Here is a 20,634-nt window from a genome sequence, read left to right as displayed (position 1 = left end):
CCGCTCCTATTGGGTATAGCGTGATGATATATAGCCTATAGCACTCCACGAACAAAGGGCTATCCAACGCAAAAAGAATTTTTCAGTTTGGACCGGTATTTCCTAAGATTAGCCATTACTGCTCCGCTCCTATTGGGTATAGCGTGATGATATATAGCCTATAGCACTCCACGAACAAAGGGCTATCCAAGGCAAAAAGAATTTTTCGGTTTGGACCGGTAGTTCCTGAGATTAGCGCGTTCAAACAAACAAACAAACTCTTCAGCTTTATATAATAGTATAGATTTTTAACTATCAATTGATTGGTTTTAGACTGTTTAAGACCAATAATCTCCTCTTAGTTTTTCGATATCATTTAATGCACATTTTCGTTTCATTTTATTTTAACCCCGATACTAAGACTTTGCTACGTCCGTGACGTACAGAAATAGTTCTGAAAATTCTTAGAGAAATTTAATTCATTCTTCTTCCCTTTACAAAACACAAACGTGCACAGTATTTTTGTTATTAAATCTCACGAGGTTAACTCCCTTTAACATTTAGCTAAAAAAACAATATAGCAAGACATCTGTTTTCCATCAAAATTGTACGAGGCGACATTCCGTCTTGTAGCTACAACACTATTTTTTTGTCGTCAAGCAGTCTCCAAGTACTCAAGCACCTACTGTTTTTATGTTTGAACTTTGAACTACTCATGTTACTGGGTATAACGAGACTAAAGCCCTATTTACACGGAGCAATTTTCTTGTCTTGCACGTGCGTGTCTTCAACGGACATAAAAAGGTACCCTAAATTAATTTGCGCAAAAGCTAACATAAAACGGACATAAAAAGGTACCCTAAATTAATCGCTATTCTCGATCCATCTTATAAATCATCATCATCATCATCATCAGCCTACAGCTGTCCACTGCTGAACATAGGCCTCCCCTAAAGCGCGCCACGCTGTTCGGTCCTCCGCTCTCCTCATCCAGCGTCCACCGGCGATCCTACGAATATCGTCGGACCAGCGGGTCGGAGGTCCATCTTATAAATGGGACTTATTAATGAACAGTTTGTTTATTTGTTTACATACGAGTTATTTTGATTGGTTTATTTCCGGAATCGGATTGAAGATTGAGATTACAATATTTAATGTAAAATAGCTGATAATCGTGTGCATTTTTAGTTCTCACCTGGGTCTGAGGTGGTAGTTTCCTCATTGAAGATTGAGAATAGAATCTTTACTTCATTGAAAATGGTTGATAATCGCGTGCATTTTTAGTTCTCACCTGGGTCTGAACAGTACGTAGTAGTTTCCTGACAAATATTACTAGCAATGATTCCGAACGATTCACGCCTTCAAACAATTGCTCAGTCTACACGAGGCTTTATCAATAAAGTGTCGATGAATACAAAAGTATTCAAGTCCTGGGTTGAATTGGTACAGTTCATGGGCAATCAATACGCTCATTATTCGGTTAATGTCCTGCTTGTCTCAGACGCGGTCTTAATAATAATTGAGTAATGGTAAAAAAAGAAATATACATACGAAAGTTTCCGAGGATGGATGTATGTTTGTTCCTCTTTCACGAAAAAACTACTGAACGGATTTGAATGAAACTTTACAGTCATATTGGTTATACATAAGAATAACACATAGGGTACAATTTATAATGATTTTGTGTAATTTGGTCATAATATAACGATACATATCAAGTCGAGAAAATATTTTATCCCGGAAAACTCCTTCACGCGGGCGAAGCCGCGAGCAAAAGCTAGTAAATTATAAATTCACTTATGGCGTATTTACTTTAAAATAAGTAAACAGATAAGTACTGAATAGGTAATATTTCAAATAAATTCTAACTTTTTATGTACCCTGGCTAGGGAAATAAAAAACCGGGCGTTGGTAGCAGCACTTGCTTATTTTTTATCTTAATTGTCACAAGAAATTAGTGCCATATTTTAAAACATGACGAGGTTTCTTTATTTTACTTATCAAGCTATAAAAATACTATACTTTATGTTTACACTACCTTACTGTAAAGCCCAATTTTAATATAGATTTTATTTACATGGTGAGTACAATATATTATTAAATACACAAAGGATAAATGAAATGAAACAAAATACAACTACGCGATCAAAATTATCATAATTTAATTTCTTAAAAATACAAAATTTAATCTAAACATAATAAAATCAAACAATATATGTAATATTATATTTGTTACAAAAATAACAATGTACCGTCAGTTCAACACTTACATTTAGGTATTTACTGTTAAAATAATTCATATTCCATTTGATTTCACTAATAAATAATGCTGCTTACATTTTAAAATACCAATTCTACACGAGCTAGGATACAACATACATTTCAATGATATTACAATCACGATACATTTTCGATTCAAATTATCGAACTACATCTATATAACACCAATAGTGTATGCATAGAAGTAAAAGCGCCTCAAGCGAGATGAAGGAACTTGGTCGAGTGCACGTGACGATTCCAAATTAATCCGCTAGATGGCGTTAAACATTTTGGTAATCGTTAACAGATGTCGCTTTACAAACTCGGACCAGATGCAAGCATATTCATAAAATTACACTTAACGTCTACATAAATAGGTATCAAATACTGACGCTCTCGGCGACCATTATGGTATAAAAGCGATATCCCTAATCCCAAAGGAACCTAGCCCATTCTACGTTCTTATTTTGTGTTGTTATTGTGTCGTTTGGACCTCGCGCTCCGGTACGGTTGTGTTGTGAGGTGTTGTGTTGTTTGTTGTTTAGTATGCGTGGTTAGCGACAAACAGACCGGCTTCAGCGCCCACACCTGTTACGGATCCGGCCACGTATTTGCCCTGCGACGCCTGGCCGTTGGCCTGAAAACAAATAAACCATTGATTATTATTTTTACTCGTATTCATCAAAGGGAGTTGTCCTTTTGTATGTGTGTCCTTATATAGGAGTTGGCTTACGAGTATCGGGTGGTAACCAGATATTCTTAAGGAAAGATTTTATTAACCTCTCTCTTATTGATTAGTAACTACTTATTACCCACATATATTTTTTTTTTACAATTGAATGTATCATTAAAAATACGTTTTTCAGTGAGGTGGGATAGCGCAAAAATAATACTTTTTAAAAAGGCGCCCTCTACGAATCTCTACCTTATTGGTAGCTTCCGTATATTTAATTAACAATTACAAATAAATTCGATTATAGATGGAGCTAATAATAACCTCTGATTATACGTGCTATTTAATTTGGGTAATTTAGTCTTAACTCAATAGATGTCGCATGGAAGAGTATAGAAATATCGTAGACTTATTTCATTCGTGTCAATGTCACTATTATTCATAATTAGGGCAGCCATAGATTAAAAATCGTCTAAGTATAAACTAGATGATCTACGACGCTTACGATTACGACTAACGGCCGGTCTCCCGAGTTAGTCTTTACTATCTCAACTCGACAGTAAAAATTACATTAACAGTTACTGCTGTTTCAATATCTCGTAATCTTAGGGAATGCACCCGCCTAAGCGTTTTGTTTTTGCATTGAGTACGAGTAAGATGTTTAAAAATATATATTACTTTTTATGTTTTCAGCTTTAATTCTTTTCGATATTGTTATATGTGATTTCGTATAAAGCTATTTAAATAAAAAAAATTGCATAGATTATTATAAAATGTTTTATAGTTCTATGTTCATGTTTGGCAAGAACAAAACGCACCAATGATAATAATCTTATTAGACCCTCCGATAGATAGCAAACTTCACGTATAAAGTTGCTTATCTTAGTTTAAAGAAAGACTGATAAACACCTCAAGTAACCCTCTCAAATCTTTCAGCAAGATATTAAAACCGGTAGCGAAAACTTGATAGCAAAAAATGTAGAGCCAGTCTCTTTAGGACAGTTAGGAATTTTAGGCGCAAGGGTAGACACGACTCTAAATTATGAGACATTTGACACTTAACATACTTGTAGAATATTTTTTAATAATTAATATCAGATTTCCCTGGCATATAGTTTGTTTATGTAATGGAAATGTCACTATTGTCATTAGATAACGTTAGCACACTCCCAGCGAAATAGTAATTGTTTTTACCTGCGTTTGTCATTTTGCAATAACTACCTTTGCCTACGCTTATAAGCTGTTTTTGAAGATATAGCAGCAGAGCGTCTACTTTGCACCTAACTTCACGGTCACTAGCGGAATTATCGAATAGTCATGTAACATTTACGTTGAAAAAAGAAAACGTTAACTGAGTACAATATTTTTTCATTGACGGGATTAACTACCATTCAATTTATTTATTTATACATTTTAATGGGCACACAGCACGATTAAAAAAACGCAATTGTGCCTTTCGTCGTTAATCGTGGGGTATTATCTGAAAAATCGATCCTAATTTAGCGGACAATATTAACTAGGTATTTATCGATTATTATCAATTATGTATCGATACCATTGACTGGATTTTAGTTTTCATTTATTGTTGTAAAAGATCTAAAGCGCCTTCTTAAAAAAATACCCAGTATTACGATATTAATTATTCGGTATCGACTATCGATACAATCGAAAAAGAGATAGGATTATTTTTTTAAATTTGTGAACAATTACTTCAACTGTGCCAAAGCGATACAGGATCCAATTAATCCGCGTACAAGCCGACAACCGCGGGTTAGTGTTGTACGTAATGAGAGTACAAAAAAAAAAGTATTATGAACCTTATAAACACACGTTCTGATGACGTTGCAATGGACATTGCTTAACATTGAATTGCTTAACATTTTCGCTTATAACTTTTTTATTTATAATTCTACGACAAAAAGTTGTAGAGAATTTAATTTGCAATATAAAATGTTTATAATTTTTTTTGTCAGTTAAATAGTTTAAGAGATACATCGTAAAACCATTTCAACCCCTATTTTCAAGATGACGGCCGTGGGACAAGGGTGGCGACCCCACAAACTTGGTTTTAGTTTTACACTACCCCCCCTACACTTCCAAAAAATAAAATTGCGTCCTCTAAAAAACGCAACCCCGAATGTAACTTTTCAATGGACTACTATATTTTTATGAAATGTGAATGTGTGAATATATTTTTATGTATATTTTTTATAGCTTATTTTGAAAATATTTAAAAAAATGTGTAGGCAAGCTTATGAGAGATCTTTAAATAAATAGTTTCATATACTAGATATAGATACTGAGTCAGTAGATAGAATCGACACTTCATAGGTATCGATATGGTAGGGTCAGGTACTAAATATTTCAATTCAATAAAGAAAAATCGAAAAAGCTCAAACTACTTTGCTATATAACTATAGAGAGATTCAAAAATTTACTAATGGCTCTAATAAAATAAAATATACAATGAGATCTATACAAGATTATCATTTTTATATTGGGTTAGTCAGTATCCTAGTACTACTTCTATGTTAGCATACTTTCATAATGAAGGATAAAATAAGTAAAAACACACAATTATTTTTTATTAATACAATTTGCAGGGCTAGCACCAAGGGTTACCAAATTCATTTGTTTACCAACTTTATTATGAACATTAATGAAAATGTGTTAATATCAAAATAGATTTAAGCACTATAGTTATAAAGGTGTTTATGCGATAAATAACGTCCACAGTTATGTTATGAATTTATCTGGTGGATTAAAAAATAGACGTTTGAGGAAAATGAATGTTCTACTTTCTACTGCTACATACCAGCAATCATTTCTATTAGTTACTATGATTATTACAAAGAATAACCTTCGAAAATTTAGTTGAATATAAAACAAAAATTTGCTTTATTTATTGTCAAATAAATCTAAATTGGTCTTACATAAACGAAGATTATTCTTTGATAGGTTAAATGTAAACTACAAATTAATTTTCTAATGTGAAGGAAGGATAACCAATGGGTAATGTATTCGAAATAAACATTTTATTAAAATAACAATACACTTACAAACTAAATACAACACACTGAAAGGTAAGTCACAAAGCCATGCAAATTTGTAATATCAAAAATTGGACTTTATTACGTACGATTATATTCGTTGTTGTGTTGGCAGTCGAAGCCAGATAAAATCAGCCATATTTTGTTGTTACGGCAAATTAACAACAGATGACGTTATACCAATTTCGTAATAATAGTATAAAAATCTCAAAGCAACAATCATAATTTTTTTTCAGTTTTTTTTTGTAAATATATTTTTTCAAGTGGGCCCCACCCAGATTACAAGCGGTCAATGTATAAAGGGTATATTGGTTATAGGAAAACTCGCTAAAATAAGTTTTTTTTTGAGCGTCTTCTATAAAATGTAACGACCGCATATAACACTTATAATCTGGACGGGGCTTTATTTCAGTCAAGTTTGGAAGCCAGTTAATTAATAAGCATGCGCTTTGACAAAGTTGGATTTGCTGGCAGCGAGCGAAGGAATAGATCCGGCGACGTATTTGCCCTGCACTGCCAGACCGTTGGCCTATTGTCCAAACGTGTCAAATGTTTGACGTAACGTGTCAGGTCACGTCACATCACGTCAACGGATAGATGAGTGGGTGTGCGTAGCGGCGTCGTTGTAGCCACGTTGATGGTGCAGGTGGGGGAAAGAAAAAAACTAATTAGTAAAACTACGACTACATTAGCTCACATACTGCTAGTATACTCAATTAGATACTGGCAGTATGATTTCTACAACTACAAACTAAAGCAACACATATAAGCAACAACACAAATTAGTCACAATTCTACAACATACATTATTAATATGGAAGCATGCAAGTTTGTCATTTATAATGTTAGCTTGTCAGTTATTTGTCTGGAAATCTAGACGAGTTACTCTTATCATTATTTAGTACTGATAAAAATAACAAAAATCAATAAATTACTTCTCTAATCTGTCATATCTCCAAAACCATCTGTAACCGCAGACTCACCAGAAAATACCGAAATCTACCATTCCTTGACTTCATCATATACCTTACCAGAGAACACCCACGCCAACTCCTCGATACCACCACCACAACCTATCGTCAATTACCTTAGCACGCTTCAACAGCTCCTGCTGGCCAGCGACCACGTTCTCCTGCTTGCCGGCCCACGCGCGCAGCACGGAGGCCTGGAGGGCGCGACCGTAGCTGAACGTGAGGGCCCACGGCCTCTTCAGATCCACGGTGTTGATGGCGTTCAGGTTCACGGAGGCCTCTTCTTCAGACTGACCTCCCGAGAGGAAGGTGACTCCTGCAAAAATTGGGGAATATGTATGAGATTTAGTTTGAATTGGTGGCACACGGCTTTAGAATACTCTGGATATGTGATTGATTTAGCCAGGTTTATATTAGTCATAAATATAGTATGTTATAAGCAATTTTGTGCTAAATGAAAGGGAGATACAACCTTCAGTGTCACAGAAAACCAGCATATAGTCATTCAGTCAGAGGCGATCAAGGTGAAATGTTATCATTTTTTTTATACACAATAATAAATTTTATTAAAACCACATAAGGTTTTGTACCTTTAACCGATGAAAAAAAGAGGAAGTTCTCAATTCGACACGTCTATTTTTTATAAACAAGTTACTATCAAGGTATAAGTGCTTACCGGGAACGGCGGCGGGCACGGTCCTGAGCAGAGCGGTGACGGTGGCGCGGCCGATGTCCATGGGGGTGTAGGACTTCTTGCACGACTGGCCGGCGGTTACCTACCAACAACCATGGAAATAAACATCGTCTTCTGAGGTATCACTACCGATAATTAAAATAGTAATATTAATACAAAATTAGAAGGTCAAAGACGGTTATAGCATGTATTTCGTGAGACATTTTATTGTATTTTTTGTGTAGTATAAAAAATATACTTAACATATTTTATAACCCCAGTGTAAAGCGACCACTATTAAAAGACGACGAAATGCATTTCTGGAGTAAGGCAATGTACATCCAATAACGCAATGTATCTCGTTTGTACTTATTATCAAGTTTAGAACAGTGTCTAACAAGACAAAAAAAATATTGTAACGCAGTACCACTTACCATGTTGGGTTTGAGCAGAGTACCCTCGAGGTACACGTGGTGGTCGCTGAGCGCCTTGTACACGGCGGCGAGGACTACCTCCGTCACCTTCTGGGCGCGGTCCAGGTCGTGCTCACCTTAGAACAGATATAACATTAGAAAAACCTGAAGTAGATACAAACAAGACATAAGGGGAAGTTGGTAGATTATTCTCTCGTTAAACAGTCATCTTGGGTAGATTTTTCTCACATTATACAGGGTCATTTTGACATTGCGTTATTAAATGAAACCATATACTCGTCTTTATATCTGCTAACATTGCGCCAAAAATTTTCTGAATATTTTATTATATTATAACGGTTTAGTATGAATATGTTGTATGCGTGAGAGTATTTCTGACTGAAAGTGTGATGTTGCCGCAGCAACGAAATATCTTAGAGTTGTAGTCGTGGCATTAGGGCGTTAATTAAAATTACTTTTTATTAATATTTGTTTTGTTCGAAACTTACACTTTTTTATTTTACATGTAAGCTACGGTTCGATTAACTTATTGTAAGATAAGTTTGTGGCTTTAATAAGCAACGCAATTTCAAAATGACAGCGTACACAACCACCCATAAACAATACCATAATCAGAATAAACAATCTCACCATCAGGCAACACCTCGGGCTCCACAATGGGCACGATGCGCTGGCTCTGGCAGATGGACGCGTAGCGCGCGAGCACGTTCGCGTTCTCCAAGATGGCCTGGTACGAGGGAGTGTTGCGGCCGATCTTCAGCACGCAGCGCCACTTGGCGAAGTGGCAGCCGTCCTTCTTGTACTGGGCGCAGCGCTGGGCCAGGTCGTCGAGACCTGGAATGAAACAAATGTGTTGTCTGTGCTATAAATTTATATCTCATAATATTAAAGCCTGCGATATCGCTGAGTTTGGAATAGGTATATTAAAAAAATATAGTAACTATTAGAAAACAAACGGAAATTTTAACAAATGTAAGTTACATTATTATTGATAAGTATTCAATATTTCTTTTCTTCATCGTAAAAGTTTGGAAGCCGCCATTTATAATTGTGATATTTCAATAAAATTTATAATATTTGACATTTTCCAAAGTAAAATGGTAAGAATCCAAGCGCCTATTTCGACTGTTGTCCGAATAAACATCAGCAACAACTATCGTATATTATTACAATCTTTATCGCCCAATTAAATGACTACAATAATTGTCTTGTTTACATCCATGCCATTTATGAAATCAATAACGTTTAATAACGCTATGTCATGATAATGTATCATGACAATAAATGGAATATTTTTATTAGTGACTTAAAGAAATACCGACCGAAGAAAATATTACTGGCAATAATGTTCAATACAATACATGTTATTAATCTGTGCTATTTTAATTATACAAAACTGGTTTTGACAAAATTATGCAAAGCTAATTGCGACAAGAATTCAAAGTATGCATAATCAATGTTTTAGACGTGTGGCCTTAGAAAAACAACTTTCTACAATAGTTTACGCATTTGTCTTTTCTTTTTATTTAAGATCATCAGTAAAAAGTAACAAAAAAATACAATTATTACAGTTAATGTTAGGTTTACGCTAATATAAAACAAAAATATTCATGTGAATGACATATCCGAACGTCAGATTTATAGCTAGGGCAAAGGGTTTCTCTCTTGACACCCACCAGTACAACACCCCTAAGCCAGGATAAGTGGTGACACGTATTTTAGGACACCGAGCTGTGAAGCTCGGCGAGTCCCAGGGAACACTAATCTGTCTTTATCCCGCAACGAAATTAATCAAACAGAAAGATAGGGAGGAGTTGGAAATATTTATTCACCACTTCCCTCAATAGCGGGAGACAAAATAATGAATCCAGGAGGCATTTTAACATCAAGTATAGAAACAACTAAAAATGCCAGTTGTAAAGCACCATGGATAAAAATAAAATGGAAGGGATATTGGATCTGTATTTTTGCTGGAATATGTCATTTCTATACTATCGCCGGTAATAATAATAAATCTTTATTTGGAATAGTAATACAGTAGTTTTTAATACAATGTTCGATAGTAAATAGTTCTGTGTCGCAGTAATGATTGAAGAAAAGCATTTTGGTTGGGACCCTTGAAAATGGGAACACGGGAAGGTGGTTAATCTGTTGGCTGATGATTATTGATACCCAATCAATCAGAAGAACTTTGTTGGTTCTTCAAATATTTAAAAATAACAGCATCTAATCAAGAGGATTTATCAGGCCTTTAGCAATAAATAGACATGATTCACTTTCACCAAATACATGCCAAATGCGTATATTTATTTATAATCATGTCATTTCGTACTTAGCGCCGCGTACCGACAGACTAAAATAGCTTGTGTGCTACAGGGTACTTGAAAATTGTTTTAAATTTATCTTCAAAGGCGGCTTGTTTGTACTTTATATCAATATTGAAGGTGACTATCATCAAACACAGGGGATTTAAAATGACGGGTATCAGCAGTGTTAAGGTATCGGTGCCGCGAAAATGAATAAATTGGCTCAATCTTTTGTCAGAGAAGGAATACAAACGACAAGATAGTTTTAAAGGTAAGCAGTTATCTTCACGTACAGAAAGGAACTGTCGATGCATTGAAAATCTTAAGGAATGACTATTGGAAAATGCAGAGGGGTGGGAAGGAGGTGCACTACTATTGTAAGGCGATTTCACAACCCTAAAAAACGCAACAGAAGATGTCATTCCTGGTGGCTTTCTGTTTTTTGTGACATTGTGATGAACATCGAGAATTATTGTACAAAATATCAATTGAAATGGTTATCTATAAACAACCTAATACGCCTTTAAACAAAGTATTTAATAACACAATATATTACATCACTGTTTCTAATCAAACCACCTTTAAGAACATTTCAGACGGCAGTGGACTTGTTTTTTTCACATCCAAATATAGATTTGGACCCTGACCTTTTATCAGCCACACAACATACCTAATGACGTTCTTGATCCGGGGGCTCGGCCACTTATCGCCCCGATAGTGCTATCAACGCCCACTCCGTAAACAAGTACGACCGGTTTCGAAACATCTAAGCCAACTGGATATTATAACTACGTGGAACTGAGCAAGATTTTGTTGATTTTCTGATCGGTTGAGATTTGTTAAGACTTGTATACTACAGTCAAAAACTATATAAGTACATTAGATATCGATTATAACGATTAAATGTCCATGAAACTAACAGTCTTACTTATAAACTTGTTTTAGCGTTAAGAGGTGGTTAAGAATTGCTTTAATAACTGTCAAAATCATCACCGGTTCCTAATTTAAACCTCGAGGCAAGATGGCGGGTTTTGACTTACAGCTGATCGAGTAAATTTGTGTTTTGACTAAGCATAGCTTTGTAGTATCATTTATACCGAAGCACGGATATAGCGTTTAGATTCGATGGTCCCTTCAATGTCGTTATAACCGGATTTCACTGTATAATATAATTATAACTATTATATGTATATACATTTGTTTTATCTTTATTGTTATCCTTTTTTATTATACACCTGCCTCCGTCTATCTCTACACCAACCTAAGATTGACTGGGAGAGAATTATTTTGACATAAGTCCGTCTGTATCAGAAATTTATCCTCGGTTTTAGGAAAGAAATCATTTAAAACATAATTTATTGAAGTAAGAACGTCAGCCATGTTGGCTCTATATTATTATCAAGCCTAAAGTATTTCTAACGTCATATTTAATACAAAATATTTTTGAGAGAACTTGATTATCTTGTGTAATTATGAAGTAATTATTCGGTTTAGAATGTCGATTAACATGTTTTTAGTGAGCACGCCATTTTAGATATCGTGCATATTTTGAAACGGTTTGATTTTATAAAATTGATATTCTTTAACATACTATACATTTCCACTGTTTAAAAGTAGTTTAATACAAATTGATGTTAGAATAATGAAACCATAATTACTTGCCAGCATTTTAAAAGAAAACACCCTGTATAGAGATGTACAACATTAAAATTACTTCGAACGATAAGTTATCTCGATAAAGATGTTTCAACTCGGTCCATAACAAAAGGAGTAGGTAATTAAAAATGTTTATAACAATTTATAATGTAATAGATTATAAATCTTGCATCACGGTGGAGTAAACTTACAATTCACATAATGAAAAATCGCCGATACAGAAATACATTTTCTAGGTATTTTGAAGATCCTTTCAACGTCCCAAAGCTTTACAAGTTTATGAATTAAACAGTACATATTTCAACCTATTATAAGAATTACTAATATAATGAAATTATTATTATTATTTTATTGCTTTGAATAACGAGACGAGCTTGCCGTTCGCCTGATGGTAAGCGTTACGACCGCCCATAAATAGTTAGTAACACCATCCAAAACCTTGAATTACAAAGATTATTTGGTATTCCACTGCGCTCGCCATCCTGCGACATGAGATGTAAAGTCTCATTATGTCCAGTAGTTACACTGGCTACAATGTCCTTCAAACCGGAACACAATGACCACACTGCTACTTGGCGGCAGAAATAGACATTGCGGTGGTACCTACCCAAGACTCTCACATATGAGAGACCTGCCATCAGTAATATTACCACCACCAGTAATTTGTTTAAAAAGCTCCAATTAAATGAATATGCAAGTCAGCACTTACCCTGTGTAGTGCATTCGTCTTCAGATCCAAACAGCGGCACGACACCCTTGTCGACCTTGATGCCGGGGATGATGCCGCGCTTCTCCAGCAGCGCCACCAGGGGCGTGCCGTCATCAGCCTTCTGGTAAAGTGTCTCGTGGAACAGGATCACGCCGGAGATGTTCTCGGAGAGGGCCTGGGAGCAACACAAGCTGAAATTATTATTAAATTCATAGATAGCACACCGACATAAATGTTTCCCTGTACTAGTGCATCCATGTTGTATACGTGTTTATTCCTATGATGTGATAGAAGAGCATATCGCCATATCATTCATCCAGACGCCGAGCTGATATTGAACAAAAAACTCAATACCCGTTACCCTTCAATGGCCCACGTAAATGTGTTTCGTTCCGGAATCAGCCTGTGTATATCCGGTTCAAACAGGCCGGCATAATTGTGTCGACTGGCTAGGGGTATCGCCACTCGTCAGTCGACTTTATATTGACCCAATTATGCTTACAATCAGGTTCAGTTGTCCCTTTGCTGTGCTGGTATTAAACAATCTAACACGAACCGCGTGACAACTTTGTATCCAAGACAGTCACCCTATTCATAAGCACCATTTATTCACTCCAACAGTATTTGTAGATGTATTACACAGTAATTGCAATTAAAAACGACGCTGTTACTGTATTACTAACTCAAAAAAAAAAAGAAAAGTATAAGTATCCCTTCTTGTCAAATGAATCTAGTTTAAAAAAAACAATAGAAATTGTAAATTCAGGACATATAGGTTTAAATTTTGATTATTTCTTTCCCTTAATAAGGTATAGGAAGAAGAACTTAACATAGCATCTATCAAACACGTTCTTTTCCCGTGAAGGTCGATATAGAATCTAAATATATATTTTTTCTACACATATTGCGTCAAACAATTATATAAGTAAATACTGGCGGCAAACCGATGCGCATGTAAGATGCGCGTGCCAAATATTATGCTATAACATCACAAGACACGACTTAAATATATTCATAACCATATCCAAATAAATACTATTCTTAAGCCGTGTTTACACTCAAGTTCTCACAGCATTTACTTCTGAATGAGTTTACACTACAGCGATATTTCTATAATACACATGGGACGCGCCGCAAGTCTTACAAGATTCAGTATTTGCAGTCATCTTGTCGTGACTGTTTGGACGGCAAAAATATCTTTTTGCTGATATAAAACTCACTATAAACTAATGTTATAAATTTGAACATGGTTGGATGTTAGAAGAAATTGCTAAGCGAATTTGGATGAGAATTAACAAATAGATAAACCATATCGCGGAATAACATGTGCATAACAATATAGGTTATGTTTTTATTCGATTTATTTTTAAATTCGCTGGCTTTTTATTCTACAAAATTAGTTGTAAAGTGTCACTTATAGCTCTGATTATATTCCAACTACTAGCAGGAAGACGTTAATAAAAAATATAGCGCGGGTATATATCGTGTAATGAGCAGTGATTAGCTTCTGTCCTGTAAACAATTTCAACAATTCTATGTGTACTTCTGTCAAAGGCATTAAACGACATTACAGTTACATCCCAAATCTTCGTTTTTGCAATGCTGCCAAAATCATTGCTACTATTATTATACTAAAATAACTGCTACAATATCACTGTTAAACCATTCCGATTATGATTTTTACAGAGTAAGCCAAAATCCCAAGAAAGGACAAAGGTTAAGTTTTTTAAAGTATTTGACATAAAAAAAATTGCACACACAGCCAAGAGCATTAGCTATAAAAACAATTAGAATTGTTACAATTTATCCCTTCCATCATTGTTCAGTTGTTACACTACTCTTACAGAATAGCATACTATTACGGTCATAGTATGTTAAGATTTGAAATACTATAAACAATCTGTCAACAGAAGGTACGCTTTCATTCACAATTCGTCACTCGCTATGACGTCATTTGCTACGAAGAAATACGTGACTACAAACACGAAACAAACATCTAATGTATATGAAGGAAGTTGTATATGAAGGAAGTTAGATTTTCGTTTACGTTTAAAAGATATCGTCATATGTGACGCATAATAGAGCGTAGCAAATAGTTGAACCACCAGCAAGTCACGTAGAATTTCTTTGATAATTATGAAATCATGTAAGTCGGTCGTCGTTTACTAATACCAAAGTATGACAATGGATTTTATACTGCAAAATAGAGATGTCGGAACAGCCGAGGGTGGATCAAGGGGAGGCGGATCATTGGGGTCATGTCCCCACCCTGGGCTGGGTCTACGTGACTACTGATTATTTTTAATGTCTATTTTTAATGATATACATATTTTGTATGATAATAAATACAAGCGTATCACTAGACCTTGACTATATGACCACCCGCCAACCTCAGACTAAAAAGCTGGATCCGCCCTTTGGCATGACACATAAACATATGACCGTTGCTCTCTAAAGCGAAAAAGGAATTTGGAAAATGCTCTAATGATCAAAAAATATATCATTGCTAACACAAAATTTTATGTCTGGACTAAAGGTGATCTCACCCGCTCTATAAGTCTTTCTTTTACCTACTCTAAAAACAATAACGACAAAGCTGGTTATTTGTCACTCGTAACTTACTTCAGATGAGTAAGAATGGTGATAGCTAATGTTTGATTAATACTGAAGTTATTCAAATACAATATTAAAATCCTTCCACAAACAATAGACCTAATAGATCAATACACCGGCAATATTAGCCAGTCATGATGACTTTAAATCGATCAATAAAGAACATTCATTGTTTTAAATTATACACGTCAATATCACTTAAGGGTAGTAAACTTTAATTATAATATAAAGCTAGATTTAGCCCACTTCTCTGTCCACTCTGAAGGCCGTTCCGGGTTAAAAGTAACCTATAGCAACTATAAACACATCGATGCAAAGCCTCCTGGAATAATTAATTTTCATAACCTAATCAGTAATTTCAAAAGTTTAATCCATCACATACAAATTCTACCTCTTTATAGTATTAGTGTACATAGACATTAAAGTCGTATACTATACTGCTTGCTAAAAACTACTTGTAGCAATTTGAATGTGAATAATTCATCAATATCGATCCAGCAATATAGCGGCGAGTTTACCTACAGTGAGCATTTTAATCACTAAGAAAATCAATATAATAAAAATACAACTTTTGATATTGATTCAGGTACATATGAACCACCATTTCAGGAGGAGACAGGAAGATACCTATCTGCCACCATTTTATGAGAAACCAAGAAGATCCAGTGCTTGTGGAAGGATTTGAGCTGGCTAGAATTCTAGCTGGCACCACAAAGACCCGACCTTCTGCAAGCTAAATACGGAAATAGAAGGCCTTAACAGTGACAGTAATACCATTCCAATCGACTAAGTGGTAAGTCCAGGAGTGGTGTTGCACTGAGGATGGTGCCGATCTGTCATAAATTTAGAATTATACGTACCGGGTCTGAGCTGAACAGCAGTTGACGGTACTTGCGACGGTTTTCTTCTGTGTTCTCAACGCCAATGTCTTGGAGGCGCTTGCCCATTGTGCCTGTTCAGAATATGATCCAGTTAAACATAGCTCATACCATTATAACGTAGCAAAAATCTAGAGAATTAATATTTTACCTATTAAATGTGGTGTACAAGATAATGGTAAAACGATCAATATCGGCAATAGTTTAATACCGCGTAAGATAATATAAATTATATTTCAAATTGGTACTTACTATACTGAACTTTTGATTGATATTCAAATTGTTTTTTTTTTAAGTTATACGATATCATTCTCTCTCGACGACAACGTTAAGATCATAGGACAAATGACCCATATTGATTGCCATTATTATTTCAACTGGATTTTCTTGAAAATATTTTATAATCGACTTTATATTACAAAATCTACTCCAAATAGTACGGTTTAAATCTATTTTTAATTAAAATTACTACCCATCATATTTTAGACATGTGAGGCATCTGTTTACATTTTTTTTTGTGTTCGCACAAAAAATACTTTGTTCAAACATCATCTGTAAAAATATAAAAAAAATATACAATGATGTAACTTTACCAGTGGACTCATCGGCGGCAAGGATGCCCTTGCCAGGAGCGACGATCGCCTGGGCGATCTTCTTGAGCTCCTCCTGCAGCTCGGGAGTCGGGTACTGGAAGTAGGTGCTCATGGTGGCTGCAACAAAATTAAACATATAAATACACACACACAACATCACGCATTTATCTCCGTAAGGGTAGAGGCGCAACCACGGCACGTTGTCGTCAAATGCGTTCCGTCCCATGATGTGATAGGGGGCGAGCTTATCACCATATCGGGCACAAATTCCAGACTCCGGGCTGATACTGAGCAGAAAAACCCAAATATCACATTGCCCGACCCGGGATTCGAACCCAGGACCTCAGAGCGCTATTGTACCGCGCATGCAGTACAACTACGCCACCGAGGCAGTCATATGAATACACTTTGCCCAAAACATTTAAAAATGTGGGATTTAACGCACAAATTACTGAAAAATTTTAGATCTTTACTGGTTTGATTTTCTATTATGACGTAGATAACAATAAGATTACCTAATTTTCCATGAATCAAACAAAGTCTTAGAATTTCTAAGGATAGATTTTTTTTATCGTGAAGTAATAATAATAACAAGTAACAAATTAAAAAACCTATGACTTAGTACAGCGCTAAAGCAAGACTTTGGGTGCCCTGGACTATACACTTAATATAATGATAAATGGATATACATAATATTTAAAAGTTTAATATTTTTTAAATTTAGTATTAAACACTCAACACACGATATTTAAACATGAAACAAATTAACCCAATACATAACACTCAATAAATCTTGATTAAATATAAGTGAAACACTTGGCACATGGCCACATACTAAATTGACAATTTGGCTCAATTGAAACCCGAGTGCTTTTTCATTACTTTCTTCATTACACTGGCATTTGCTGAGAAATTTGATCTGATTGACCGAAACTCCCAGATAACCTTGAAAACATCCATTTTAATGGTTGAATACGATAAATGCTATCCAATTAATAGTAATTAAATATTTTTCATTTTTTGTTCCTAATTTGACAAAGTTTGTCAAGTATAAATGTAATAAGTTAGTGCATAGGATAAAGCAGCTCTAATTTTATTTAATATCTATTTTTAAAACTAATTTTTATCCACATATTTATTCTAATGCTAAATTCACATCCAACTTCATCAACAAGCATTCTTAAATTAATTTGGAATGCATTGCTTGTATTAAACATCCAATTGGTGTTTTAAATTACTAGACAAAATACATTTAAATTGTTGTTTATTATATTTCTGGCACATTTATATGCTGGCTACACATGTTGGCCGAGCCTTGCCAAGTTAAGACCAATACTAACATGTAGATAGAATTTGCATTGCTCAATATTGATTGCCTAGTTGACCATAAAGGCAACTGTCAACACATATAGAACTCATTTGGCATAACTTGTAAAAACTCATGTCACTTATGATCTTATGTCTCACCCATACACAATAAAAACTGACAGAAGAGAATGTAAATACATGCATGAAGTCTGTCTTTATTGGCCAATAGCATTGGTTTCCTTTAACTTGTCAAATATCTAGATGGTAATGCTTGCAATCTGTTAATTTACCTATGCTTGGTCGGTTTAAGTTTAAGCTGGCAATAAGTACATATTAGAACATAATACATGTACAGTGTCATCAGATGGTACTTTGTGATCTAGTTATAAGTGTTTTACTTTTTGGAAAATTTGATATTTATCCTCAGAGTAATATTAGTAAGCATATGCTTATTCAATTATATTTCTAGGTTGTGGTTCCATTGTATTCAGACTATGAAATTGACAAATTCATAGTAGGAAAAGCCAAACATTTGATAGATTTAATAATTTTCTAAACACTGACAAACAGTGCATAGCTTAATCCTTATGTAACACATTTATAATAAATAAGGATTTTTGGAATCTCGCCCATAGGGGAAAGTCTAATTTTCCAAATAAAAATGTCTTAAACATTTTATGTTTAATTTAATGACACACTATAAACTTTACCACAGAATTATCAATAACATATTTTGAGATAACTGTTGTCTAATTATCCAAGTGACCTTTTCAAGAGCAAAGTTTAAACAGGTTATTTGTGTTTCAATATGTATATCTCATTAATTCTGTAGGTGTGTCCGAATTTAAATATCAATGATGTAAAAATATTTTTTTAAGCTGAAATAATTCTGTATAACAAAATGATATTTCAGAAAAAAGTTATGTGCACAGAAATAATTTATGTACAGTCACAAAATACTTCGCGAGATGATGCCCAAGGTATAGCCACTATTTATATTAAGGTAATAAAGGCTGTCTGGATTTAAATTATGTACCTACATTATAAGAGTATGAAAGTATGTTACTAAGTCTCCTGTTGTCATTTACTGGCTAATTATATACAAAAACTTTCAAATCACTCATTATATGGTCAAATATCTAATAAGAAAATGTGAGAAGAAGTTTTCCTCGAAACAACCTTTAGCTAAGTAAAAACCTACCCTTCGTCCCGAAGCCGGGCATCCATCCTGACTCGGGAGGACCCTTGCCTTTTCCTTTGGGCGGCATTGTAAATATATATAAAATTAAATAAAACTTATACTCGACATTATATTCTATTAAAAACTCACCAAAAATGACTCCCAAATGATAGTTTATTCTTTTGTTTTCGAAAATTCAAATTAGGAATAGGATTATGATTTATGACAAATCTATGTCACGTCACCTTTCCTGTGACATAATAAATTATAGTGATGTACTCTAAGATGTTTTTATTACTGTCATTGGATGTACTGATGTATCTAGTAGGGAGAACGTAATGATAGTATAATTACGAATAATCGACTACAGTAAAAATAAAAAGTTATTACCGTATTACCTACTACGCAACACCTAAATATCTTACATAGACCTAAGGAAATGTAAAATTTGTCATCTTTTTTGTTAAAAATAACTTTTGAAATGTGTGACCTTGAAAGGTCAATGACTATTTTCACTTTTTTTTGGATAAATTTGATTTACGAAATAGGATTTCAAATACAAAATGTCAGTTTAATTAATAAAATCAAGGCACTTGAATGAAAAAGAAAAAAATATATATGTTGTTACATTCAGCTAAACCGTTTTATAGAACAATGTTTAGGGTTTATTCACTATTATAGCACTATATATATTATATTACGAGACCAAAAAAATGTATAGAAGTTATATCTACGGACAAAACCATAAAACGTATTATTTAGGTCCAGTAATATATAATTCGACATGAAGCAAGCATTGATATTCATGATGAAATGCGCCCTAAAAATATTGTATTGTGAACTACAATAAAAACATTTCAAATATACCCAAAAACAACTTAATATATATAAATGGTAAATTAAAAAAAAATAGTAATAAAAATTATAACCTATTGTAAAAATCAATCTTCTAGTATTTACGAGTTTCCTCGAGATAAATAAATAACTTATTTTACTATAAGTAGAACTGAATGTAATAGTAAGCATAAGAATAAAAAAAGACTTACAGTTTTTATCAAGGAATTTTACAAAACAAGAGACACTCCCGAACTGCTACTCCGGTAGTAGTGCTGTCAAAGTAATAAGTCGAAGAGAGGACAAACGAAAAGGTCATTTGAAGGTCTGGTGATAGCGCAACTCCGTAAGCAGTTTATATTTATCGAATAGCTTGCCATCTAGTGACATAAACTGAAATTAAAAAGTCACTATTTTAAATATAGAAGAGGTTTAAAAGGGGTTAACATAAAACTTTATTATGTAACTAATAGATGGCGCAATAACTATATTTTCCTTTACCCTTTTTTCCTATACTA

The 20,634-nt window shown here is 34.3% G+C and overlaps 1 protein-coding gene across 4 annotated transcripts; it reads right to left on the bottom strand.

Moving 5' to 3' along the window:
• Positions 1-2,189: 2,189 nt before the first annotated feature.
• LOC115455011 (fructose-bisphosphate aldolase) lies at positions 2,190-20,473 on the bottom strand. Of its 4 annotated transcripts, none has more exons than XM_037436701.1 (9): positions 20,329-20,473; positions 16,795-16,911; positions 16,184-16,275; positions 12,711-12,885; positions 8,670-8,873; positions 8,040-8,155; positions 7,609-7,708; positions 7,049-7,248; positions 2,190-2,875 (listed from the first exon to the last, which is right to left on the bottom strand). In XM_037436701.1, the coding sequence occupies exons 2-9, from the start codon at positions 16,904-16,906 to the stop codon at positions 2,780-2,782; spliced, it is 1,095 nt and encodes a 364-aa protein (XP_037292598.1). In that variant the 5' UTR covers positions 16,907-16,911; positions 20,329-20,473; the 3' UTR covers positions 2,190-2,779. The 4 variants fall into 4 exon arrangements, with proteins under 4 accessions (XP_037292598.1, XP_037292599.1, XP_037292600.1 ...); XM_037436702.1 differs by lacking the exon at positions 20,329-20,473 and adding an exon at positions 19,433-19,451; XM_037436703.1 differs by lacking the exon at positions 20,329-20,473 and adding an exon at positions 6,416-6,490.
• Between the last annotated feature and the right edge of the window lie 161 nt (positions 20,474-20,634).

The sequence above is a fragment of the Manduca sexta genome, chromosome 9, assembly GCF_014839805.1.
Source record: "Manduca sexta isolate Smith_Timp_Sample1 chromosome 9, JHU_Msex_v1.0, whole genome shotgun sequence".
Lineage (NCBI taxonomy): Eukaryota > Metazoa > Arthropoda > Insecta > Lepidoptera > Sphingidae > Manduca > Manduca sexta.
This window is presented reverse-complemented; position numbering and strand designations above follow the sequence as displayed.

Excerpts from the sequence above, each read along its gene's own strand:
- LOC115455011 (XM_037436703.1), bottom strand. The coding sequence starts at position 16,906 with ATGAGCACCTACTTCCAGTACCCGACTCCCGAGCTGCAGGAGGAGCTC. Across the intron at positions 8,874-12,710 it reads AGACGAATGCACTACACAGG|GTCTCGACGACCTGGCCCAG; the intron begins GTAAGTGCTGAC and ends GTTTCATTCCAG. Across the intron at positions 2,876-6,415 it reads CTGCCAGCAAATCCAACTTT|GCCAACGGCCAGGCGTCGCA; the intron begins GTCAAAGCGCAT and ends ATTTGTTTTCAG.